The 26,736-nt window shown below is 42.2% G+C and overlaps 1 protein-coding gene across 1 annotated transcript in view; it reads left to right on the top strand.

Annotated features, from left to right (window-relative positions):
* SV2C (synaptic vesicle glycoprotein 2C) overlaps positions 1 to 26,736 on the top strand; it is a 177,867-nt gene that overhangs the window by 50,813 nt on the left and 100,318 nt on the right. Inside the window, exon 2 of the mRNA XM_060146124.1 lies at positions 13,574 to 13,754. Coding sequence (XP_060002107.1) covers positions 13,574 to 13,754 — 181 coding nt within the window. The remainder of the gene's footprint in view (positions 1 to 13,573; positions 13,755 to 26,736) is intronic.

Consider the following 26,736-nt stretch of genomic DNA (forward strand, 5'->3'; position numbering starts at 1 on the left):
TCAGCTGGGACTGTGGAGGATCGCACCTACTTGTGACCTCTCTAGCATGGCATTCTCAGGGGAGTCAGACTTAGCTGGTTGCTCAAGGATCCAAGAGCAAGTGTTCTAACGAGCAAGGTCTACACGAACTTTTATGACCCAATATTGGAAGTCACACAGCATCACTTCTGTCATACTCTCTTGGTCAAGTGGTTACCCAGAATCAAGGAGAGGCAACGTAGACTTCACCTCCTGATGGGAGGAATGTTGAGGAATTTGCAGCCACCTTGTATAACCACACGCACAAAGGAGACGGCTCTATTCTGTTCCATGTTAGAAATTCATTTTGTGAGCCACGGCTTAGTAAGTTAATTTTCTTCTGTTAGCTGTTTTTCAGAGTGCAGTATGTCCAAAATATTGTTCTCACCATTTGGAGTTTTATACTAGTGGCTCCCAGTCTTTTAGATTTTAAAGTCCAGTTTAAAAAAATTAGGTGGATTGACATAGGGAAACCAACTTTTTATTTTGCTAGGGAAGGTCATTTAAAAAAATAATAATAATGGCAACAACACACACTACTCATTATACTCACTATCACTTCATAAAACAAAAGGCATGTTCGCATCAAAATAACAGGAAGGACATATGCTTACTAAATGACCTTCAAGTTGAATAAATTTATCTTTATGAAAAAAGCATACTATTTTCCTTATTTTTCTCATTTCACTATAGGCTGGTGGAAACTTTCTCATGAACTCTGTTCTCTAGATGTGCATCTGGGAATCACTCTTCTAGACAAAATTCTCAAGTGTGCCATTCATCACATTTTCTTAGGACATTCAAGGTCTTATGGTTAGAATTTCAGATTTACATTAGTTCCATCAATTGCACAGCTGTGTCTGAGAGGTACTAGGGTTTGAGTTAAACCGCCTATGTTAAATTCAAATGAAATTAGATAGGTTTTACTGATTATCTAAAATGTGTCTAGAACAATATAGTCTCATGGAGTTTCAGAATAAGGTGCTGTAAGATTTGTTACCTATCAGAGATCAAGTTGCAAATTAGTTCTAGAGGTAAGACTGATGCACATGAAATACTGACAAAAGAATTCAGAATGTGGGTGAGAATATGTAGAAGTTACTCATGAAAACTAAAGTAGTTTGGGGCGTTCTCACAAAGCATGTGGAGGAAAAGTTCAAGGTACAGGATTTGGATGAAAGGCAAGAGAAAGATACTTCAGGTAAAGTTAAGTGGATAAGGGTTCAAAGATAAGAATGACTGTGACGCGTTTAGGGGATATTGAGGGATTGGGAGGTAGGTCGATTTTTAACATGCCTTGTCTTAGAGGAGAAAATAAAATGAATTCAACATTCTTTGGGTTTTTTTCTTGTTTTTGAGACATAATATAATAATTGACTAAAATTCCTACTTTTTTCTTACTCTCAAGTGATCACATTTTTTCCTTCCTAATCTGAGAAGCAGATGGCTAACTGCTCATGCTAAACCCAAATCATTTCTAATCATAACAAGAATAATCAGCCACTAACTAACAGCTTCAGTACTATGGATCAACACCTGACTATCTGGGTGACCTTCCCTGAAACACCCAAGTGTACTTCTGACAGTTTGGGTTGAGGAACCTTTGTGTGATGTTTCGTCCCTAATGACAAAATAAATCTCAAGTGTCAAAAAGTGCTGCCCTGAATTCACCTCCGCTTCGCCAGCAGTAATGGACGAGGACCAATATCCATTAGTCCAAGGCCAATCCCGATATGTATTCACTCATCTTCCTGGACTGACAGCTTAGGTACTTGCCTATTTGAAGAAACAAAAGGTCATGTTGGAGCATCAGAAATCGACTACTGAATTTTCTCTTTAGATCTTTATTGGAGTCGATTACCATCTAGTCTGGTTTTTATTTTGGTATCTGCCACCTAAACTTAAACCAACAGCAGCAAAGAAAATGTACACATAATTTTCCAAGAGAGAGTCTTGGAGGACTTGTGTGATCATTTTCATCAATATTGACGAAGCGCAGTGTGAACTTTGAGTCCAGTTTCAGACCTATTTTCCTGCCATGCACAGTCACGTCCCCAGAGTCTAGAAATGGCCTGAGATAAGCTACAGGAGTTTTTCTCTTGCAGGCCTTTATGTTGCTTAAAATATCAAAAGATGTAACATGGACATCGTTGAAAAATTATTTTCTTGTTCTGTTCGTCTAAAATACCAGTTCCTTTTGGATTTTTATGCTTTATTTGTTCACTGTGCTGATATACAAGAGACATCTCTGAAAAAAATCCTTTTATTGCTTGCAGTTATGCTTAAACTTGAGATTAACAAATTTTTCACAAGCCTGGTTTTCATGGATTTTCCGGAAATAAGACACATGATAAGTACTCTTCTTCCTAAGTAGCCCACTCTTTTGGTAACAGAAGCCCTTTGCTATTCTGTTATGTTTGTGGCTCTGGTTTCAGGGCAATGGTGTCCATATTAGCATGCTTGATGTTTTTCTTCTGTCACTTTTCACTGCTCTCCCGTGCTGGTGTGTTTGTTCTAGTTTTTCTCCCAGTCCAGCAACGTTGTACCCCTTTGCTCCTGTGATCGGCACTTGTCCTAGCTTCTCCTGCTGCCTCTGTGTCCTCACTGCTTCCCTGCTTTAGTCTCCTGTCCCCTGCTTTCATCATTAGTGCTGCGCTGAGATTGCCCCATTAGAGACCACTGGTGACCTCTTCCGAGACAAGCCCAAGGCTTTTCTAGGTTCCCGGCACGGCTCCCGGCAAACTTTTGCTCAAAGCAGGGGTCTGCCCACTATAGCCCACAGGCTGAATCTGGCCCTCTGCCTGTTTTTGTCGATAGTTTTATCGGAACACGGCCCTGCCCATTTACTTACATGTTATCTATGGCTGCTTTGGTGCTGTAACATCAGAGTTAAGTAGTTGAAATGAAGCAAGTGGCATGAATACCCAACTTGGGAACCAACCCATCAGTGGCTCCCCTTGTCTATGTTATTCATTAAAATTGGGATTGACATATATACACTAATATGTATAAAATAGATAACTAATAAGAACCTGCTGTATAAAAAATAAAATTCAAAAAAAATTGTTTTGGCTTGTTATTTAAGGATTTTCTCTATCCAGCTTAATTGTACTTCTCCACACGTCCAACCCAGCCACTTTAACGAGGCTGCTTACCCTGCTCACCTTCCAACCTACTCGTGTTATTTCCCACTCCAGACCTTCCCCAGTGCTGTTGTACGTGTCTGAGTGTAAGCAAACATGCCATTCTGCCCATCTCCTTATTCATATTCTTCTTGGGGTTTTTTTGAGGCTCACCTCAAGCCCTGCTTCCTTCATGAACTATTTCCTGATCATCAGCTGTATTGATCATCGCTTCATGGATTTGCATCTACTGCCCTATTCTGCCCTGTTACACCTGATATTGTGAGGGTTACTGATGTGAACTTCTTCCTCACATGTTTAAGACATTGGCCCTGTCACGGCTGCCCCCCTCTTGGATGCCTTCTCTTTATTTATTTTATTGTGACCTGTCCCAAACCCGACTCCCCAGTGTCGGTTCCCACTCTTCCTTGCCTCACCCCTTAGTTTACAAGAAGTGTGGGCCCTGACTACCAACAGTACTCCGAGCCTTGCCCCTCTTCTCCAAGTCTGCCATGCCCCAGCCTTAGATCAGGCTGCCTTCATTCCTTCCCTGGGCTGCTTCTCAGTGATATTTCAACAGCTGGTTTCTTTCCAGGGCGGGGACCAGGATGAAGAGAGTGAGGTGCCTAGAGCACAAAGTTAAGGAAGCACTCATTCTCAGGGTTGTGCAAATGCAGAGTTAGCGCTTGAGAGTGAGTGCTTCCTTAAATTTTGGCTCAGGGCACCTGAGCACTTGATTGCCTCACCCTGGTTTGGGCCTTCCCCTCCCCTCCCCTCCCCTCTCCTCTCTCTTTTCCCGCTGCAGTTTATCCTCCACAGGGCTGCTGAAATGGTCTTTTCAGGTGTGGTTGATGTCCAGTATGTTATTGAGTTTCCCAAAGGATAAAGGCCAACTCTTTGGGTGGACTTCAACATGTCTTCCGGCCTCATCTCTCGCCACACTCTCCTCTGCACATGAATTCTGCAGTCCATCCTGAACCACCTAGAGGCCCCTTAGTGTGCTGTACTTTGACACACCTTCAGAACTTTGAACTTAATCTTCTTCCCTCTCCTGGAATTTTCCCCTCTTACTTGGAGAATTCTTTTTCATTGTTCAAAACTCAGCATGATCCACCATTACCTTCTATGGGGAGCTTTCCAGATTCCCTGGAATTAATTAAGTCGCTCCTTCCTTTTCCCCCTTAAGCATAATGTACTCACCTTAATTAGAGCATGTGTTTCATTTAATGGTAATTAATTTTTTGCATGTTTTTAATCTCCCAGGAAACCAAAGGTTCAGAGCCCAGGGCTTCATATTAGAATAGTTTGGGGAGTTTTTTTTAAAAGTACTGTTACCCTAAGCCCTACTCCAGAACCAGAATCTCTGGGTGTGGCCCGGGCATCAGTGTTCTTTTCCCTAAAGCTCCCAGATAGTCTCATGTGCAGCAATGGTCTGAAACCACCACACGTGGCTGTGAGCTGCCGAGAGGGAGGGCCTTGCCCCTTCCCTGTTTGCGGACCTCTCCTCCCTCCCCTTTCCGCATACCATACTAGATGCCTGGCTTTCCGCAGGAGCTCAACTAAGAGCTGTGGAATGAATGATCACCTGCTTCATTGGTCGGCTCAGTGATGGGCTATTGAAGAAAGGGCTCAGTTAATGACCACCTCTCTCCCTTAGCACAGGCCTGGGAGTGGGGGAAGTCGGCAGAGACAAGGATCCCACTGGTGTGGAACTGATGTGGGATATCCGTGGCGCACCACAAAGTGACTCGCTGTAATGCTCTTAATTCCCAAGACTTGTTTCTTTATTGCTTTTCAGACGAAGGGGGCTATAATTGCCCTTTTAGGGGACTGCAGAGCCATACATGCAAAACTATTTTTTATGCAAAAATATTTAAATATCTCTTTCCCTATCCAGCGGGCACGCTGTATACTGGCCATTTGAGGAAAGATTTTAGAAAATAGATTGGGCTTTCTTTTTAAGGCTGTCCTTCTGCCTTTGGCTCATGAATTCAGCGGATGTGTCCTTGGGCCTTCATAGGCTGTTTGGTGCCCAGGTGGACTTAAGCAACAAGTGGTAATTAGGTAATTATCCTTGATAGGGCATCACCTGCCTACACAAGCAGCTACATCAGTCTCTGCCTGGACCGACAGACTTAAATGTCAGACTTTCCAAATGTAGAGTCAGAGATGTGCTGTAGGCTGTGCTTGCTATTTATAGTTCCTTCTGGCAAAGGTGAGCTGACTTTTGTTGCAAATGTTCTCTATTGTAAATTAGAGTTTTGGTTTCTTTCATTTGTCCATGTGCCTTTGATATTAGTACTTTCTTTACTTTTATTTGATTTTCCGAAAGTCCACAGATGCATTTGAACATGCAATGGCCCTTACCTGTGGCTAGTAAAAATAGTAGTAATTGGAAAAACTCAGGGGTTGGTTTTAGGAGAAGCGTATTGATTATTTACTTAAATAGTTTCAAGTTGCAAAAGAATAAGTCTTTGAGATTTAAAAAATTAGATTACACTTCCAGAGCTGTTTCAGATGGCTTCTATTCAGAACTTGAGCTGAGGGAGGCCAAAATCTGTCATTTTACTTCTACACCACTCCAGAGCCCCTCCCCTTTTTCCTGTTGCCTGTTTTCCGTCACCATTTTGTTCTCCCCTTTTCTCTCTTTCCCTCACACCAATAGTTATATTAGTTGTTGTTTCTTTATTGAACAACTGTGTTTCACACAGTGCTTAGTGCTTTAACCCATTTAATCCCTCAAAGACCCTGTGAGGGGGTATTCCTATGAACCCCATTACACAGAGGAGAAAATTGAGGCATAAAGAAATAAAGCAACTTACCCAGGATCAAACAACTAGTAAATGGTAAAGCAAAAATTCATATCTAGTCCGTGTGTTTCAAGAGCCTGGGCTCTTAACTATTTGCTGCTTGATGCAAAGTTCAGAGTGGTAAACAGTAGTGGAATGAAGATGAAGGATATTGCATTTGGTTAAAAAACAACAACAAAAACCCTATTGCTTTAATAATGGGTCCACTTCTCAGCACATACAATGGAAGAATCCGATAGAATAAATACTGAGCTTGAGATTTTATGTTATCATTTCTAATTCAAGTACATAATTTGAAAACAGTAAGAAAGAGAAATAGCAAGTTGTAGATAAAGAGGAAGATGCTGCAGCCTTCCTTGAACTGAGTGGGTGCAAGGGCAGGTGGGGAGGCACAGTGGTCCCTGGAATCAGCCTCTTACAAGCTGCAGTGGGGTCTGGCCGAGGGATGGCCACACTCATAGCTCACCATTTTGGGGGTCCAGGAGCAGCGACCATAGGGCAACAGCTGTGAAAGCTTCCACATCAGTGGGTGGGTGGGGAGGATCCATAAGAGGCCAGCAAGGAAGATAGGTCCCCCTCCTCCCCCAGACAGACAGAAGAGAGAGGCTGGTTCAGTTTTATGGGGCTGACCATTACCTGCCATTTGACACAGAGGAAGCTGAAAGACTAGCCTAACAGCTTCCACCTAGTTCTAGGGAGACTAGAACTAGTCCTGGATATCTTGGCCCTCATTCCAGGGGTTTTTCCAGTACACAGTGGGGAAAAAAAGGAATCTCTGAGGAAATGGGGGAAAGGAAGATTGTGAGCGCTGCAACTGATCTTAAGGAGATGCTGTTTTAGTGTTGCCTTTAGTGATAAGATAAACCACTTGGTGGGTAATTGTTGACTCTTCCAGTGGCTATGCAAACCTGATTTCTTTAAGCACAAAGCATGTCTTCAGGGGTCCTCAGAGGCAAGGTAGACACCCCATTATGTAATTAAATCAAGACTGGTAATTGGTCAATAAATGGAAAAGTTGGTAAAAGCAGGAAACCATGCAACATAAGTGTAGGGACTTAAGCACTGTGTTTTGACATATGGGCTTGTATTCATTTGACCCTCTTCTAGTGCAGGAGCAAAGATGCCCTTTGAATAGGGAGCTTCAAAACTGAAGTACCCCATTGTCTTTCCCGCATCTCCATAGCCACCATGTGGCTTTGATTTTCAGTTTTAATTTCTTTAATATGCCACCATCTAAGCACAGAATCTTTGATCTTTATGATTTTTCTCGGTCTTTTAGAGTTGGGTTACTCACACTTATTTAATAAATTTTATTTAATGTAATTTATTTAATATAATTTAATAAATGTTATTTACTATTTATTTACTATTTATTTAATATACAGATGTTTAAGACATTTATTTAATAAGTTTATTAAGTATTTACTTTTGTAACTCATCTTCCCCATCTTTTTCTTTTTTTTCTATAAATTTATTTATTTTTATTTATTTATTTTTGGCTGTGTTGGGTCTTCGTTGCTGAGTGTGGGCTTTCTCTAGTTGGGGCGAGCGGGGGCTAATCTTTATCGCGGTGCACAGGCTTCTCATTGTGGTGGCTTCTCTTGTTGCAGAGCACGGGCTCTAGGAACGTGACCTTCAGTAGTTGTGGCACATGGGCTCAGTAGTTGCGGCTCATGGGCTCTAGATTGCAGGCTCAGTAGTTGTGGTGCATGGGCTTAGCTGCTCCATGGCATGTGAGAGCTTCCCGGACCAGGGTTCAAACCCACGTCCCCTGCATTGGAAGGCAGATTCTTAACCACTGCACCACGAGGGAAGTCCCACCCAAGTCTTTCTTAAGTTAGTTTTCATAGGAGTAGCTCCCATTCCTTTCACACTCATATCTCATTATTTATGTGACTGATGTTTAATTGGATACATAACTAATAAGAGCAGAACTCACATAAGCAGGTTGGATATAAGCCCAGTAAGCCTAAAGCGCTTATTGGAAGCAGAGGGAAGATGGTAAATAATTCTCAGTGTGTTTGTGGGAGGGTTGGTTAATCCATTGAGTTGGTTAAGTAAGAATTGGCTAAGTAGGTTTCTACTATGGGTATAACACAAGCTGATGGTAGAAAACCCTATCTTTGGGACAATAAATGCACCTGCCTCTTGTGTAATATCTAAAAAATAATGAGCATGATTTAGGAAATAAAGAATTTTTTCTCAATCCTGTGAACACGATAGATGATATTATATTATTCTTTTCAATAGCCATCTCCAGAAGTGTCATTGTTATTCTTAAAGATTTATTTTTGACTTAAAATTTTATTTTAACCTAAGAAAATACCCTTATAAAAGGTGAGTGTGAGCGTTGCCGCATGGGGATTATTTATCATTGAATTCAGAACACTATCACGGAGTTTTTTTTTATTGAAAATCAATCTGTAAATAAATGGGATGAATTATAGGATAATGCATTAGCCACGGATAACTGAAGTGCTTAAAACAATTTTTAAAAAAAACTATTGGCTAAAATTATTATGAGAAAAAACACTCTATTCTATTTCTTAAAGTTGTTCTGTTTAGTTTAAATGTGGTTTAAAATTCTACGGGGAAAAGATGTGTGCCCCCTTAGGGATTGTCAGAAAGAATCAAAAGCAGCTTAGCAAGGAGACAGAAATGGAAATGTGATATTTGTCAGGGGAAATAAGGGTACGATTAAATAAAATGGAATCAGCTCCCATGTTAGAAAATCCCTTAATGGGGAAGTGATGCTCGAGGCCTCTTTCTGTCTTCTGAGAAACCTGGACCAAGGGTGTCCTGAGCCCCAGCTGTGGTAGGAGGAGAGTGAGTTTCAGGTCACATTTATTTCTCAGGCCAAGCTCAACTTCCTGACAGCCCAGCTGAATTAAAGTCTTCATTAGATTCATGAAAGAATCTGAGAATCACAGCCTGGCCTCTGTCTGCACTGGAGGTCTGCCTCTAGCTGGTGTAAGGAAAGCAGGTCCTAGGAGACGCACAGAGTTTCTGCTTGCCGTTAGGAGATCTCCAACTCATGTAGGGAGATCTTGCTTGTTCTGTGTCTTTGGAATTAAATATTCTGTAGCCTGCATCTCCCCCCCCAAATACGTATTAGACAAATACAAACTTTAAGTAAAAAAAAAAAAGGGGGGGGGGTGCTGGTTAGAGCACGCCAGCCTAAAAAGTGCTTTCAAATTCTAAAGTGCACACAGATCCCGTGGGAACCTTGTTCAAATGCAGATTCTGAGTCTGTAGGTGGAGTGGAGCCTTAGAGTCTGCATTTCTAGCAAGTTCTCTCCAGGATGCAAGTGCTGCTGGTTCAGGGGTCATACTCTGCGGAATGAGGATCTAGAAGACCTGATTTCAAGTACTGGCTTCTCTCAACCTCAATCTTCCCACCTGTAAAATAAGGAACTTCGGACTAAAATCCTTTCAAATTCTGACCATCAGCAGCATCATGAGGAACAGAGAACAGAGAAGGCTGGTCCATGGTAAGAGCTTATCCCTGCTCTCAGTTTTCAAGGACTCCCTATCACAACATCGTGAAGACAAAATGGAAACATGAAAACAAACGAGGCAGGGATCCAGAGTGTTTCCACTTTTATTCACATCATGACTTTGCCAACATTCAAAGGTTCGGTTTTAATCAGATTACTGATGAAGAAATGAATTTTCTAATTCAGCTGTTTGTCTCAAATAAACTATTGGGTAGGCTTAGTTCTGTCCATAGCATGCCCAATGGAAGAGTCGAATTACCAATGGTAATCCCATGTAGGCACAAAAGGTTATTGTTTGGATCTGAAAGGTATTTTTAGCCAGATTTGAAGTGAGATACAGCTTGACACTGTTTTTTTTCTAAACCTGTCAGTTGTGGAGGAATTTAATACTACCTTGACATGTTTCTTATCCTTCAGAATTCTCTCAGATGTTCCCATCTCAGCAAAGCCTCTTCAGAGGCCACAGTCAGAATTAGTAGCCAACTCCCAGCCCTCTGCTCCTAGTTACACCTCTGTTGGAGCACACGCTTCACAGCTGGGCTCATTCTCTTATGGGCCTGTGTCTCCCTCCCTGAATTATGAGCTCCTTAAGCCGTCTTGATAGAGCAGAAAGGGAGTTCAGGGACTTGGAGCCCAGGTTCCTGAGTGCAGTGTTCTGTCCTGATCGTGTGTCCCCAGGAGGCCATGGAAGGTTCTGCCCCGCTCTGTACTGGCCCTGTGCAGTGGGGCTGTGGGACGTGTTGTGTGAAATAATGGGTTTGAAACTGTTTCGCTTCTCTCCTGGCTTAGAGTAGGCATCAGACGAAGGTTTGCTAACTTTTCCCTTCCCTAAGGTCAGGGATCATGACTTATAAATCCCTGTATTTCTAGCACTTCAGGAAAAGTCATGCATAGCGGGTGCTCAATAAATTCTTCAAAATTGATTTAATAGACTTTCTTTTTAGGGAGATGGGGTGTATTTATTTTAGGCATGGAAATAATAGCGATGGGAGAAATAACTGTTTGGTTTTCCCCTATTCGCTGATGGTGAATGCTTTTCTGAAACATATGAAATGTATTTTGAAGAAGTGATTAAAATTGTGACGGAGATTTATTTCTGGTTTGCTTAGTTTAGAAATCCTAAACACAAGAAGGGAAAAGATAAACACTGCATAGGAAAAGAGAAACTATATTTAACAGGCAATTCCTGTAGGGTATCCATTTTTATATACGTATAAGCTTTCTGGAAGAATTAGAAAAAATGTTGACAATAGTTCCCTTTGAGAAGAGGATCAAGGTGGGGGAGAAGACTTTTATTTTCATTTTATACATTTCTACGTGGCTTGAATTATTGGCTATGTAGGCGTATTTGGGAGATATATATATATGTATATATACACACTCACACACACACACACACACACACACACACACACCCCTATCACACCTATGGGGGAATTGAAAGATGGACCATTTTTATTTTACTCTTCTATATATTAAAACTCTTCATAAGTATTATCTTTAAATTTTATTTTCAAGTGGCTTAAGTACAAGGTGCTAATAATAAATGAGGGTTTTCTGCCCCTTGTCAAGCCACTAAGCCATCTCCAACACAGGAGTCAAGGGCAAGCTCAGCTCTCTCAGCCTTTACTACCTCTGAGGTTTAAGAAGCTCCCGGGGTGGGGCTGTGTCCTCATGCTACTGCTGGGTGAGGGAAAGGTGGCATCCAGTTATGAGCCCTTAAAGTGCTGGAATCATCACTTCGTAAAGCTCTGACCTGGCTTAGCAATGACACGGCTGCGGGTGACTGCCCGGAAGAAGGCGATGACAGGATACGGAGACCTGCCCAGCAGGAGCATCATCCCTCCTGCACCAGAAGAGCAGGGGAGTTACGGTACCTCCTTTGGAACATAGCGCAGGAGCCTCTTCTTTCTAGCGAGCGATTGGATGTTCATTTTTGCTCTGGCACCACCCAGCTGTTTGCAGCATCAACTCTCTTACCTCCCCTACCGAGAGTCGGGAATGTGTCCATCTGGAATATCTGAGAATGAATAACGCATCCCTTGCCACGTGCTCGGGGAGGACAAAGCAGCATTTCCCCCTAGTTCCCGTCTATCATTTTCTGCCACCCCAGACTTAACTCTTAATTCTATGAGGGTGGTGCCCAGGGAGAAGGCACCTCAGAGACATTTGAGGCACTGCTTTTAATTTTAGATGTTACTGCCACATAGGAGCCTGGACAAACTGGGATGTTTTCACAGGAGGACAGCCAGGATGGCTAAAGGAGCGATAAGCACATTGTACAAAGAGCTGCTGTTGGACTGGGATGTAGTTGCCACTCACTTTTCTGTGGTCAAATCATTAACTGCCGTATACCTCAGCTTCCCTACCGACGAACCGTGCTCCCGGAGTATTAACCTCAAAGGGTGGTCGTGATGTTAATTCATGCAAACGTTTAGAACTGGCAAGGGTTCCGCAAGTGCTAGGGACCATTTTTTGTTCCTGGGGCTGGAGCTACAAGAAAGATTCCCAAGTCTTTTGACGACAGAAGCCACGGGCCACTCCTGAGGGATGGAGCTCACTTTCTGATTTGTAGGCATTTTTAAAGACAGACATTATCATAAAGCAGCTTAGCTACTGATTATTCTTCTGACAGGCGTGAGTGGCAAACTCAAGCCTCTTAGGCTATAAATAAGAGCTATGCTGCATATGCATTTCCCTGGGTGAATCTGTCTGCTTTGGGGATTCCTTTGCCTTGTGCTGATACATTCTTTAAATTGTCTTCCGGACATGCATTGGGCCTCATGATGTGAGTAATCTCTTTATTGAGAAGGATGGTCTGTCTATGGTCGTCAGCCCCATAGTACAGAGAAAAATATGCCACCCCCAGCCAGGCAAAGGATGACCACCCACCTCTTTGCAGTACCCTACCCCAGTCTAAATAAAAAACAGCTTCTGTTTTGTCTTATTGTATAATTGCTCCAACATTCGCCATTCACTGTAGCTGTCTATACTGGGCTATCTGCAAAGCAGCATCTGCAGACTTTGCGAAATGTTCTCCTTCTGGGTCTCATATTAATTCATTAACTCTGTTAAGCAAACGATTTCTGGTGAATGTTTAAGTAGAATATTTTCCTAACTAATTGAAAGCAATCATTAAGGCACTGTTTTTTAGCTTGTGACTCAGATGCTGCTGAGTATCTTGAACATGCCTTTGAGAAGGGACTAGTCAAATGGTGCTTTGGTGAAGCAAAGGAAAAAGTAGAAATGGATAAAATATGGCAGCTTATTAATTTTATTTAATTTTATTTTTTTTGCGGTATGCGGGCCTCTCACTGTTGCGGCCTCTCCCGCTGCGGAGCACAGGCTCCGGACGCGCAGGCTCAGCGGCCATGGCTCACGGGCCCAGCCGCTCCGCGGCATGTGGGATCTTCCCGGACCGGGGCACGAACCCGTGTCTCCTGCATCGGCAGGCGGACTCTCAACCACTGCGCCACCAGGGAAGCCCTACGGCAGCTTTTTTAAAGCCAAACTTTCATTTATTAATTATACCATTTCCCCTAGACATTGCACACCCTTTTAGAAACCTCCCGGAAGTAACATTTGCCATACCTAATATTATTTCATCCTGCAGAAGATTCTGGACAGAGCTTATGAGGGCTTGGTTTTTTAGAAGAAGCAAGTGAATTAGAAAATTCACCTGTATACTCAGTGATGCCAAGAGGGACACTGAGGGGGATCCACTTTGACCCGGGAGCCCTTGACTCAGTTTCCAATCTTGGCCTTGTTGCGGCGCTAAGCTGGGCATTCGGACCGAAGGTGACACAGCCATGAGTCAAACTACAGGGCTGTTCTGTGTGGAGACTCCTCCTTACGCTTGCCCACTGGGTACCCATCCCCACAAGGCTGGTGAGAATGTGACTGTTTCATCTTTTGCCCTTGCCGCTGGCCGTGGCAGCCAAAGGTAGCCCACAGAGCTTGCTTTCCAACTTGAAAGCTGATCCGTGTGTCCTGAAGGATCTGTTATTAAAGGAATTTTTTTCCCACGTAAAATTCTGGAATGTATCTTGTTCCGTGTTCACTTGCTGTTACATGTGTCGCTTACTCCCAGTCTCTGATGTGTTTCTTTGTTTTCTGTGTGTTGCAGGCAGCATAGTGTACCTCGGGATGATGGTGGGGGCATTCTTCTGGGGAGGACTGGCAGACAAAGTGGGAAGGAAGCAGTCTCTTCTGATTTGCATGTCTATCAACGGATTCTTTGCCTTCCTTTCTTCATTTGTCCAAGGTTATGGCTTCTTTCTCTTCTGTCGCTTACTTTCTGGATTCGGGTAAGGATTTTCTTCTTCATATTTTATAGTAATGTGTTTATTCTGCATAAAAACATAATGTGCATGCTTTCTAGAGGTCCTCATTACCAAGAAATTATCCCTTAATGCATCTCCTTTCCCATCTTTGTGTCAGCCTTAGGAGCCCATAATGCTGGTTCTTAGAAATATAATTATCAACCTTTAAATCCAGAAGAGAAGGGAACACACATCTTTGTTCCCGTGGCTGATTCTTTTAGTGTTTTATGTCTAGGAAATAGGTATTGTTTTCAAAGGAATGCTGTTTCTATGGCAGTGAGCATTCATAAATGTATGTTTTTTTCTTCTGAAAATTTAATTTAAGCAAGAAATAGCTCTGGTCCTATATGTTATGAACAAATTAAAGTTTCAAACCATTCAAGTATGCTCTTAAATCCAGCATGAGCGTGTCTCAAGTAAATGTTGTTTTATTGATCTATGTTAACAGCATATTTAACTAGGTAGGAAGCCTGCTTCTTGAGATGCAATAGGTTCTTTTTGTAAATTCCTGACTTTTGTTGAATTAACAGGAGTTGTGCTATTGCCAAGTGCAATGGCATAGTATAGTTAATTATGTAGTTATTTTTGTTAAAGAACTCGAAGCACTTATTACTAAACTAAGTGAATCCACAGCTTAGGAAAACGCAGTAGCTCAATTAGGAGATCCAAGAAACTCTGCTTTGATAAGAAAATAATAGTGCAAATATAAAATTTCTGATTCACGCCTGAGTACTTTGTTTTCATTAGAGACTTTCTTTCTGAGGGGTCTAGCATAAGATGAATCTATAGGAATAATATAAAGTGAAATAAAAGTGCATGAAGAAAGGGCAGGAGGCAGTGCTGGGTTATGAATTTGAGAAGCAGATCAGTTATAGTGGTTGATGATGGCGGTACCCACACAGCAAACCACAGTTCTGCCCAAAGAGAAGATCAGAAAACTGCAACCCATCTCTCCTAATTACATATAGTAGTACTTTAAATCAGAGCTAAGATTAGTAGGAATATCAGGCATCAAAGGGAAAGACTGTATAAGTAGGTTATTTCAAGAGTACAGAGATTTCCCCGTGCAGACCAATGGGTCACTTTTTTAATTCATTCAAAACATTTTTACTTTTTTATATCATTTTCTGCTACAAGATTTGTGCACATATTGAGATTGGAGGATTATCCACAGATTTTTCTGATGTTCTTTTTTTGTCTTCTTATAGCCTCTCCTGTGCTACATTCTACACACAGTGCGCACTTTGCAAATACGTGACTAAGTTGCACAAATTTCAGGCGATTTCCTTAGAGTGAGGACACTCCAGTAAACCAAGAGAGTTGGAAAGTTTGGGAAAGAGTGATAATATTTTTTCCTTGGAGAAAAATGATCAGAATCAATAATTTGCTTTGTATTGATGGGGAAAGAGGGCTTTTCCTTAACAGAGGGGACCTTTGGCGCGCAGGGCTCTGTGTGAGACTGGCTACGTACGTCATCCTTGGGGAGGCATTTTAGATCATGGATTCAAGGAGCTGCCCCACATCTAATGCTGATTGAATTGAGATACCTGAGGAAGAACAGGTGTTATTTGGGGCTATTTGTTTTCACCCCTTCTCAGGGTCCACAGCATAAGACATTCTTGCTACCAGAAAAGCTTCCTTGTGCTTTCTTTTACTTACATACTACCACTAGCCTGTCAGGAGAAGACTAATAGCCTAAGTTCTGAACTTTCCAGTCCTTTCCATTCACAATCTTATCCAGGAAATGCCGATGATATCCACAGACTCAAAAGTCCCCAACTGTGGTCAAATTATTATGGCAATTTTAATTGCCAATCTGGATGATGACATGGTCAGCCCAGTTGACTGCAGAGAAAAGGAACATTCTGGTGACTGCAAACTACTGCAAACTAAGGGACTGTCCAGAAGCCAGTTCAAGGGCAGTACAGAGACAGACTGCTTGAGTATATTCATGACATCATCCTCTTCTCTGTTGCAGACAAATCATTCTTCAGCCAGCAGCTCAGGGCTGCAGACCCCTAAATAAGATGATTTACCTGGCAAAGCGCAGACTGTGTATTGCTGACTCAGCTAGGCTCTGTAAATTGTGCTACCAGAGGCTAATGCGCTGTGTGCCTTTGCAAGGCTGGCACAGGATTGGGAGTCCAGAAACCCAAGTCCACCCTCTCCCTGTCCTTTACTGTGAGACCTTGGGAAAGTCCCTCCGGCTCTCCGACCTGCTTCATCTTTTGGAAAAGAGAGATAATCGTACTTCACATCCTACCTTGGAGTATGAGGATCAAGTGAGATAATGTGTTAAAGTACACATAGGGTAGGGAAGGAAATTCGGGATAATGTCTAGAAACATCCCCCCACCCCCACCCCGTTTGGCATTCCTGCTCTTTCTTTGTTCTTCCTCCCATTCATTCAGCTAAGCTGTCCTGTGCTCCTTGCCTCGGAGTGACAGCAGAGGGAGAGGGGAAAAGAGGCCTCTTTCTGACTTTGCAATTTCAAGTCTCGCCCAAGAAGGAAACAGAAAAGACTAATCATGGGCAAAGACTTGGGAGAAAACAGGCGACTAAAATGGAGCATCCCTGCTTTCCAGAATAGATGGAGATGCCCTAGGCTGGGGGTGGGACTGAGGGGAGTGATGTGAGCTTACTCACCAAGACACCCAGAACCTTGTGGGATCCGGCAGCTGAGGAGGCCTGAGAAATGCAGTTGTTAAGGGAAATGAGGAAAGTGATCTCTCCTCCTTGGCTGAGTTTCTGGGTCCTGTTACCTACTTGTAACCTGTGGAGTGCTACCCCGATGACAGAGGGGTTTTCTCAACAGCTAGGGTTCATCTGGACACCCTGTCTGTGAATCTCAGGGAAGTCTCAGCTGAGTCTCTATTTTCTCCAATCCCATTCCAATTCAACTCAAAAAAACAGTTTCACACCTGCTCTACCCCTGGAACCACCGGGGACCTTTCACGGATATAGATGAGACCTGGCCCCCAGATGCTTCCCATCTGGTTGTAGAGGGAAGACACAGAGAGCCCTCCCATTCTCCACCTGCTAAGAACTCGTCAGTGCCCTAAGAGGCAGCAGCAAGGGGCGTGGCAGACTCACAGAAGAAGGAGAAAACAATGGCAAAATTGTGAATGAAAAACCATTTTCCACTTGAAGGTTCTTCTTGTTTTTAAAGGCATGTACTGTTTAAACCCTTTTTACACCCATTACTTATGCACTGAGTACATAAGCAGCTGAAGTTTGACACAGTCCCTTTTTATTTAAACATTCTTAATTAAAACTCAAGCCAAAGAATTAAGACTTTGATCCTGGAGACCTTAAATAAGGGATCTTGACATACGTACACTAGCAAATGTAAAATCGATAGCTAGTGGGAAGCCGCCGCATAGCACAGGGAGATCAGCTCCATGCTTTGTGACCACCTAGAGGGGTGGGATAGGGAGAGTGGGAGGGAGACACAAGAGGGAGGGGATATGGGGATATATGTAGGCGTATAGCTGATTCACTTTGTTATACAGCAGAAACTAACACACCATTGTAAAGCAATTAGACTCCAATAAAGATGTTAAAAAAAAAAGCTATATGGAAAAAGTCAAACTTTCCCACAAAAATAAATTAATAAATAAGAGATCTTGTTATTTCTGTTTACTAGGCAGCTCCCTCCATCCACATCTGATCTGGTTTTGAATTGAGGAAAACTAGATGACCAAGGAAATAAGGTTTTAGAATGTCGGCAATTTTTCTGTCGTGAGCCTCTGGTGCTCAGACCCTGCACCGCTCCACACATTTCCCAGGAGTGTCAATCTTGCCATCCTTTCTGCTTCATAGGATCTTCTCCCTGAGCCCTCAGCACTCAGGACCTCAGACAGGCCATCCTGAGACCACCCCTCCCAGTGACTCTCACCACAGTCCCTTGGTATGTCTTCTTGGTAGCACTGATTGATGCCCCAAATATTTGCTTGTGTGTTTATTTCTTTCCTCCACCAGCATGTGAATTCCAAGAGGGCAGAGATTGACAAGATAGGTCTGTCTGCTCTTTACTGCTTAATTGCTCAAGGCAAGGTGGGCCAGGTGACTGTAACAGACACCAGTCAGGACAGCAGTGGAATAGTCTGACCGGCACAGACCTTCAGCCATGGTGTTCCTAGAAATGAAATAGATAGGAAATTTACTAAAGTCTTACTTGATCTATATAAGGGGAAGTGTTCTAGATCAAGTGACCAAAAGTTTAGTTTGCATCATGAAAACAGAAAGGCATGGCCCCTCAGGCAATTCCCAGACTTGAGCCCATTTACAGACCCAGAACCCCTTGAATGAAGGGGAGATGGGGTCTCCTGGTGGACGGACCCTGGTACATTGCTGAAAGTTTATACTGCTCATCTTTCTCCCAGCCTTCCCCAAAAGGACCTATAGCCTTTTAGCAGGGTAACTGCATGAGGAAAAAGGAAATCCTCAGACTTTTCAGGGCTTACTAGGCACTGGCTCTGAACTGACATTAATTCCAGGAAACTCAAAATGTCACTGTGGTCCACTAGTCAGGGGAGGGACTTACGGAGGTCAGGTTATCAATGGAGTTTGAGCTCAGGTCCATCGCACAGTGGGTCCAGTAGGGACCCCAGGATGGTTATTTCCCAGTTCCAGAATGCATACTTGGAATAGACAGAGCAACTGACAGAATCTCCACGTTGGTATAGCGCCTGTCCACCAGTTCCACACACTGGGCATTTCAGAGGAGGAAGAGAATTTCTGGGTCCCAGTGCAAACCCTTCATTTTATAGATTAAGGTTCAGTGATGGAACCAGGAATGACACAGCCAGGACTTCAATTGCGATGAAGTCCTTTGAACTAGCCACTCTGTAAACAAGTAAACTGTGCATTCTGAATCCAAAGTTAAAACGCCTTTGTGTTGATTTTCTGCAAATGCCACAGGCTTCCCCTTGCTCTATGTTATTTTGTTGCTGAGGCATCATTAGCAGCACTGTGTTCTACTCCTGTTCTGCATATAAAGGAGCCTGGAAGGAGCTCTTGTTTCAGCCTGAGGTCTACCTGGGTTTGTGATAGATGTGCTTTCGTCTTAATTCACCACACTAAGTCATGAGTGTATTTTCTTAGAAACATAAATATGTCCAGCTGCCATATTCTGTGTGACTTTAAATATTTTTTCAGCACAAAGAATGATTTTCCTGCCGGGGACAGCAGTGTTTTGTGGGAATGAGGAGTAGGGCATCACCAATTATTTATCTGTCTCTCACTTTCCTAAGTGAATCTCACACCAGGGAGCAGACATTTCCCTCTCCTCTTTTGTTACAGAAAATTAGAAAGATGGGAAATGGAGTTGACACCATTGATTCATTTTCATTTGCCCAGAATTAAATTATTTGCTTCCAGTCACTGTTAGTTATGGGAATGATAATGCTTCAGATGCCAGGCAATGTCAGAGTTAGGAGCGTCTCACTGAAGGCCTGGCACTGCTAAGCATAAAGGTCAGGAGAAAAATACACCAGCAACAGAAATTAAAATGAAATGTCAGTGTCTGTGTATGGTAGGAGAATGAACAGTCATTTCTCCGTCTGCAAATGGAGCCTCATAAACGCATAGTTCATAGCTGCTTGCAATATCTATCCATTAACCAGTATCCATCCATTATTATAAAATTATAATAACCAGAATACCTTGACTTTGTAGAGATGATCACCACTAACTGGAATTCTTCAAAGTGTTTTATATGTAGAAGCTCATTTGTTTCTACAACATTTTTTTAATAATTAGGTATGCAAAAATATGCTGCCTTTTTAAAATTAGAATGACTTTCACATGTTCAGTAAACCCCCAGGTCTTCTGAGTTTTAGTCTAATTCTAAACTGTAAGGTTTTACTTCCTCATCGTATGGGAAAAATGCAGACCCATTTAAAATTTTTCAACTTTTAAAATGTGTTTTATCAAACACCTGTATAGTACTTGCCCTATGAGATGCTGTGTTACACACTTTTAGACTACACCATTCACTAGTCTTTCACTAGTCACTGAAAATGACTTTTGTAAATATTGACTCATTTAAACCTCATGGTGACCCTATGAGGAAGATACTATTTATTCCATCCATTTTATAGATGAGGAAGTTGAGGCACAGAGAGGTTAGGTAACTGTCCAAGGTCACACAGTAAGTGGTATAGTCATATCATACCCAGGCAGTCTAGCTCCACGCTCATAACCACCAGGCTGTGCTGTCTCAGATTCAATGAGAAATGACTGTGATTTCCTAACACACAATGTCTGATACTTGATAGACACTGAATAAACATTTTGAGCAGATCAGTTCAAGAAGGTTTCTGACCCAAAGAATCGGAATGGAAAGACCTTTTTCAATATGGAAGATGAGGCAACAAACTAAATTATCTTTAATCCAAAAATAATAGCAAACCCAAATTGTAAACAGTGGGTCACAGTAGGCCTGTGTTGGCAAACAGGCCATACGTAGCCACCGAGCACTTGAAATGTGACCAAATTTAGATGTGCTGTAAGTACAAAATACATAGCACTGGATTTCAGAGACTTAATACATACAAAAGAATGAACTGGGAGATTGGGATTGACATATATACACTATTGATACTATGTATAAAATAGATAACTAATGAGAACCTACTGTATAGCACAGGGAACTCTACTCAATGCTCTGTGGTGACCTAAATGGGAAGGAAATCCAAAGCAGAGGGGATATATGTATACGTACTGCTGATTCACTTTGCTGTACAGTAGAAACTAACACAATATTGTAAAGCAACTATACCCCAATAAAATTTTTTAAAAAAATATATAAAGAATGTAAAATATCTCATTAATAATTTTTATATTGATTACATGTTAAAATGGTAATAGTTGGATACATTGGGTTAAGTGAATATATATTAAAAGGAACTATACCTGATTTTTTGCTTTAATTTCTTTTCTAGAAAATTAAAAATTTTATACGTGCCTCACATGGTATTTCTATTGAAAGGCACTGTCTTGGGCAATGCCTTTTACGAGAATTTCCAACAACGGTTGACCTTTTGGACACACTTTATTTCCCATTATACCCTTTGGCAAAAGAACTGTTGATCCCAAGAGAGAAGGAAGTAACAGAGGAAAAGATCTCCCAGACTCATAATTTATAATTGTGAAAATTAGCCTCGTGCACTTTTTAGAATTGGCTCTGTGAGCTCCTTGAGGGTGGGAATGTGTGTTCTTCATGCCTGTACCTCCAGCAACAGGTGATGTGCTTGGCCCAGAATTTGGCTGGGTGAGGGGCTGCATGGGGGACGATGGATGGAGGGGTAAATGGCAGGTGGGTGGGAGGGTGAGAGGAGGAATGAATGACTAGATATATACCGTAAGTGGCTGGAAAAGTCTGCGTGTTTTTGGACATCATTTCTCACAGATCATTATAATGATTATCACCATCTTTATTCATGACACCATTTAGGTGCTGTGGGAATGCATGCTTCCAGCTCTCTCAGTAGGGAGGTTAATTTTTTTTCAAGACAGCATTAGGATACTGATCTCTGAATACACCTTCTCTCCCAGTGGCACCAGGTCTGTTGGATATGCAGACCTGTATACGTTTGGGAAGCTTCGGTCACCACCCTGATTGCAAACAAGGGCTAGGGGAGTTGAAGTTATGTTTTTTTAGAAACACAACTTTTACATGTTTACATCTCAATATTCTTAAAATAGTCAGGTGTAAACTGTGGCTTTGGAGATGGGAGGAATAAAGCTACCCTAACCGCCCATCCTTTAGCACCCATCCTTTATGACTGGGCATAGGGGATTCCCATTCCTTAGTTGATGATTGGTTCCATTACCAGGAGATGTTCTCCTGTTTCTATCTTCTTTTTTTTCTTTTTTGGCTGTGTTGGGTCTTCGTTGCTGCAGGCAATCTTTCTCTAGTTGCCGCAAGCGGGGGCTAGTCTTCATTGCGGTGCACGGGCTTCTCATTGCGGTGGCTTCTCTGTTGTGGAGCACAGGCCTTAGAACGCGCGGGCTTCAGTAGTTGTGGCTCACGGGCTCTAGAGTGCAGGCTCAGTAGTTGTGGCACACGGGCTTAGTTGCTCCAGAGCATGTGGGATCTTCCTTGGCCAGGGATCGAACCCGTGTCCCCTGCATTGGCAGGTGGATTCTTAACCAGTACACCACCAGGGAAGTCCCTCCTGCTTCTCTCTTGATTACTCATAGTAAACATATGCCTTCTTATCAATACAGCAGTCTCATTTTGTGTGCTGACCCAGCCCATTCAGAGATGTTAGATCTGTGTTCTTTCATCTAAGCCTCTGTACAACCTCCTCTGTGATAGTCTATTTACTTCCATGAAAAGGAAGTCACTGAAAAGTTCATCTTTGAGGCTGTTTTTACTTCTGGGTCCAATTGAAAACATAATGGGGACTTCCCTGGTGGTCCAGTGGTTAAGCCTCCACACTTCCACTGCAGGGGGCACGGGTTTGATCCCTGGTCGCGGACCTAAGATCCTGCATGCTGCACGGCGCCGCCAAAAAAAAGCAAAAAAGCAAACATAATGAATTGGTTCTGAATTGCTGTCCAACTTGCCTGGCAGTTCAGTGTCTTCCTTCCTTTTTTGTTGATTCTGAGTAAGGATTAAAAGGATATTTTTCATGCGACTTATTTGTCATTGTGATTCCCGGCATAGACTACACCATTCACTAGTCTTTCTATAAACCCGTAACAATAAAATCGTAATAAAGCCATCAGAGTCAGCTCTTATTATCTGTATGGAACACATGACTTTACAATGGTTATTCAACTTCCTCCTTAATTGTGTTCTCATATAATACCCCATTTCCCAGTGGAAGGGGAAGACTGAGGTACAAGACTGGTTGACAGTCACATGGTGAAATAAGTCAGAATGAAGTTCCTCTTCGTTACATGCTCAGCTGAAGAACTAAAGCAGAACAGAATTACTTGGTAGAATTCCTCCTCAGGACAAGAAGTCATCATTCTATCATTTCTCCCCTGAACGTCATATTTCGAGCCATTTTAGGTACAATTAGCCTTTATGTCTACAACCTCCTTCTTTCACTGCAGAAACCTAACCCCCTCCCCTTCTTCGCCTCAGTAGCCAGCACACATCAGTATCACAAGGTACAGGGACAAACAGAGTCCGCCCCTGAATTGTCATCGGGGCTGGAGTGACGCCAGGTGTGGCTGTGAAACTTGCAGGCCTAGGACAGTCAGGCTTCCCAGATTTTCAAGGAGGTTTGTGGAGACCGTAATGCTTGGCCTTCTCCTTCATCCTGCTGTGCTAAACCCATTCAACTTAAGGGTCTCGTGTTCCCAACAGAGGAGAAATTTTGTCTGTAAAGCTGATACACCCTTTGCCGTATACAGTATTTCACTTGTGGATTTGTCTTAAATTATTGAGGAACATAAATAGGTTTCATGATATTCCCTTGATGCCTTCTATGGAGTATTGCAGACCTTTTGAGGGATATATTGTGTGTTCCTGCACACGCGTGCACACACGCATGCAGTGGGGTGAGGGTGTGGTCCCAGTTTATTCTAGTGATGTGTTCTACGCAGATTTTTTACTTTCTTTATATTTCTATAATTAAAGTTGTAGAAACCTAAAGTTAATAGCACTTAGGGAATAACTCCAGCTCAAATTCCAAATATCAACATTCTGTTTCATTCGTGTCAATTCAATTATTTTGAATCTGACTAACCTTCCACCTATAATAGAGTGTGCATTTCAATTATTATTCCCTTTGTGCCTCCTATTACCATGGATAATTGAGATTTGACCCTTTATGACAGCTAATAAAATAGACTTAATATCCAATTGTGAGAAAAAATCTTTATAAACCACCCTGATCTGATTGCTTCATTTATGTAAATATTCCATCAGAAATGAACTTGAGCAAATTTCAACAGCAGCTAACTGATCATTATATAAGGAACAACAAAAAAGTGCTCCATGTTAACTGAATTTAGACATGTGTTACCCATCAAGCAATGTAAAAGATAAGTATTTTATGCCTTATAATCTGGCTTTTTAATATAAAATATCATATTTTCCATATTATATCCCCATTGCAAGCGTTTCTCAACCTCAGCACTATTAATATCTGGGGCTGGATAATTCTTTGTTGTGAGGGACTGCCTTGTATACTGAAGGATCTTTAGCAGCACGTGTGGCCTCTACCCACTATATGCCAGTGGCAACTTCTGAGTTGTAACAACTAAAAATATCTCCAGACATTGTCAGATGTCTGCTAGGAGAGGGGAGCAAATCAGCGCTATTTAACAACCACTGATATGTGGGAATTTGAAAACTGCCATTTTAATATTTTTATCTCTTCAAATATTCTTAGAAATTGTATCTTAGTACAATAAAGGAAATAAGGAAATGTGATAGCCCCTCACACAAAATATTGAGGTAGAATAGTAGAGGGAAACTCTGATTATATAAGATTTGGTGGTGAAGGGTGGCAACTAAGACACAGAACTAAGACATAGAATTCAAGAACTCTTTGGGGGCTCTGCTGCTATCAGAACTGCCATTCCAGCACCCCCAACTTCTCAGGTCATATTGGCCCAGGACATAAGATGTTTCCACTCACTGGAGATGTTTAGGTCGTCAGAGCAGATTACGTCTCCCCTACATCACCAGAGAGTCTTTGGGAAATTCAGTTCTCCTGAGTAAGCACTTAGTGCATGCTCAGTGGGCCAGGTAAGGGATTCAAAGATGAACACGATACGGTCCTCAACTTCTAAGAGCCTCCCGTCTAGTGTAAACAGCGTGTAAGCACTCTGATGGGGTATGAAATACTAGTAATAGTTAATATTCCAGCATGCTGTAATGTTTTTTCTCTGCTTGAAGGACGTCACAGTAAGATGAGGAGTAATGGTTTCCCCAAAATAGATGGTCAGCCCACAGTGAGAAATGTGAATGCTTGGATTGATTTTTAGGTCCCTGAGTCTGAAGGACTTTGCAAGGGAATTAAGCAGAGTCCCTCCCTCGTTTTTCACACTCACTTAGCCCTTGATTTTAGAATTCCTTGTGGTCTGCTTTACAGACATTGAGACATCCATGCAAAAACATCCAAAAAAACAAAACAAACAAAAAAAAACACCTTAAAAAAGAGACCTTGAATCAAAACCGGCAGGATTGTTTAAAAGCCCTAAAGTTGGCGTTCTTTTATGCAACAGTGATTTGTTTAAAACTAACAGGGGGGCTTCCCTGGTGGCGCAGTGGTTGAGAGTCCGCCTGCCGATGCAGGGGACACGGGTTCGTGCCCCGGTCCGGGAGGATCCCACATGCAGCGGAGCGGCTGGGTCCGTGAGCCATGGCCGCTGAGCCTGCGTGTCCGGAGCCTGTGCTCCGCAACGGGAGAGGCCACAACAGTGCGAGGCCCGCGTACCGCAAAAAAAAAAAAAAAAAAAAAAAAACTAACAGGGAAGTCTCCCACTTGCCTTTTTAGCCGCCCTCTTGTACATTCATCTTGGTTCAGAGCGGCTTGGCATATCCTGACACACAGTTGTGCCTTTATGAAGTGTAAGTTATAGCTCTTACATACAGAATGTCCAGAATCCTGATGAAACATTAATTAGGATGTGAAAAATCAGTAAAAACTGGGACTCTTTCTATGCACTGAGAAGTGAAGGCACAGATTAGGAACCTGGGACTTTATGATGCAGAGAAACAGATTCTTCACATCCAATGACAAAAGGAGTAGCATTAAATGATTTATGACACATTTTATTTCCCATTAAAATTGTGTGCTGTGATGGAACCATTTCAAATCTGTTCAAAACTTCATTGAATTTTTAAATTCAGCTAGCTGTCCGAGCATGGTGTGAGGTCCTCAAGAAGCCAGGCAGAGAACTGTGTGTGTCTATGTGATGTTGTTTATAGCCAGCTGTGACTGTTCATCACAGCATCTGTTTCTTGTTTGGAGGTCTGGTTGATGGACTTGGTCCTGGCCGGCTACCCCTGGTGTGATGGCACTAAGTTGCCATGTGCTGCATCGGAAGTCATGCGGAATCATACAGGGATTTTAGGTAGAACTGTCACATTCATAGCCCAGAGGAACAGATACAGATGCTTTAAGGTGATGATTTTTAAACTCTCTGAGGACTTCCCTGGTGGCACAGTGGTTAAGGATCCACCTGCCAATTCAGGGGACACGGGTTCAATCCCTGGTCCGGGAAGATCCCACATGCCGTGGAGCAAATGAGCCCGCGCGCCACAACTACTGAGCCTGTGCTCTAGAGCCCGCGAGCCACAACTACTGAGCCTGAGTGCCACATCTACTGAAGCCAGCGTGCCTAGAGCCCGTGCTCCACAACAAGAGAAGCCACCGCAGTGAGAAGCCCACTCACTGCAACGAAGAGTAGCCCCTGCTCGCCGCAACCAGAGAAAGCCCACTCACAGCAACAAAGACTCAATGCAGCCAAAAATAAATAAATTTATCTTTAAAAATAAATTAATTTATTTTTAAAAATAAATTAATTTATTTTTAGAAATAAATTTAAAAAAAACTGCTTTATTTAGAAAAAAATAAACTCTTTGAACAGCCGCTCTCGCTAAGAAACACATTGTGACTCATTATACATTTATATATATAAGTATATATAGTTATATATTAAATATATATGTATACTCACATATATATACAAATATACATTATATGCTATAAATATATTTATTACGGACACAAAATTTAATGAAGTGTTGCTTATCCTTATTACTTGAGTGTCACTCAAATATTTCATCTCTATTTCAATTTTTAAAATGCTGTTTACATTTACTAAATTAATTCCATAGCCTACAGATTGAAAAACACTGTTCTAGGTGGTCTGCCCATATCCAGCAGTTGGTAACTACCACATTACTATAAGCAGGGGCAGACTTATGAAATGATGCCATACTTTGACCTACTAGTTGATGCAGAGTGACATTATGAACGCTGCGGTTCATT

Source organism: Lagenorhynchus albirostris, chromosome 3, assembly GCF_949774975.1.
Source record: "Lagenorhynchus albirostris chromosome 3, mLagAlb1.1, whole genome shotgun sequence".
NCBI lineage: Eukaryota > Metazoa > Chordata > Mammalia > Artiodactyla > Delphinidae > Lagenorhynchus > Lagenorhynchus albirostris.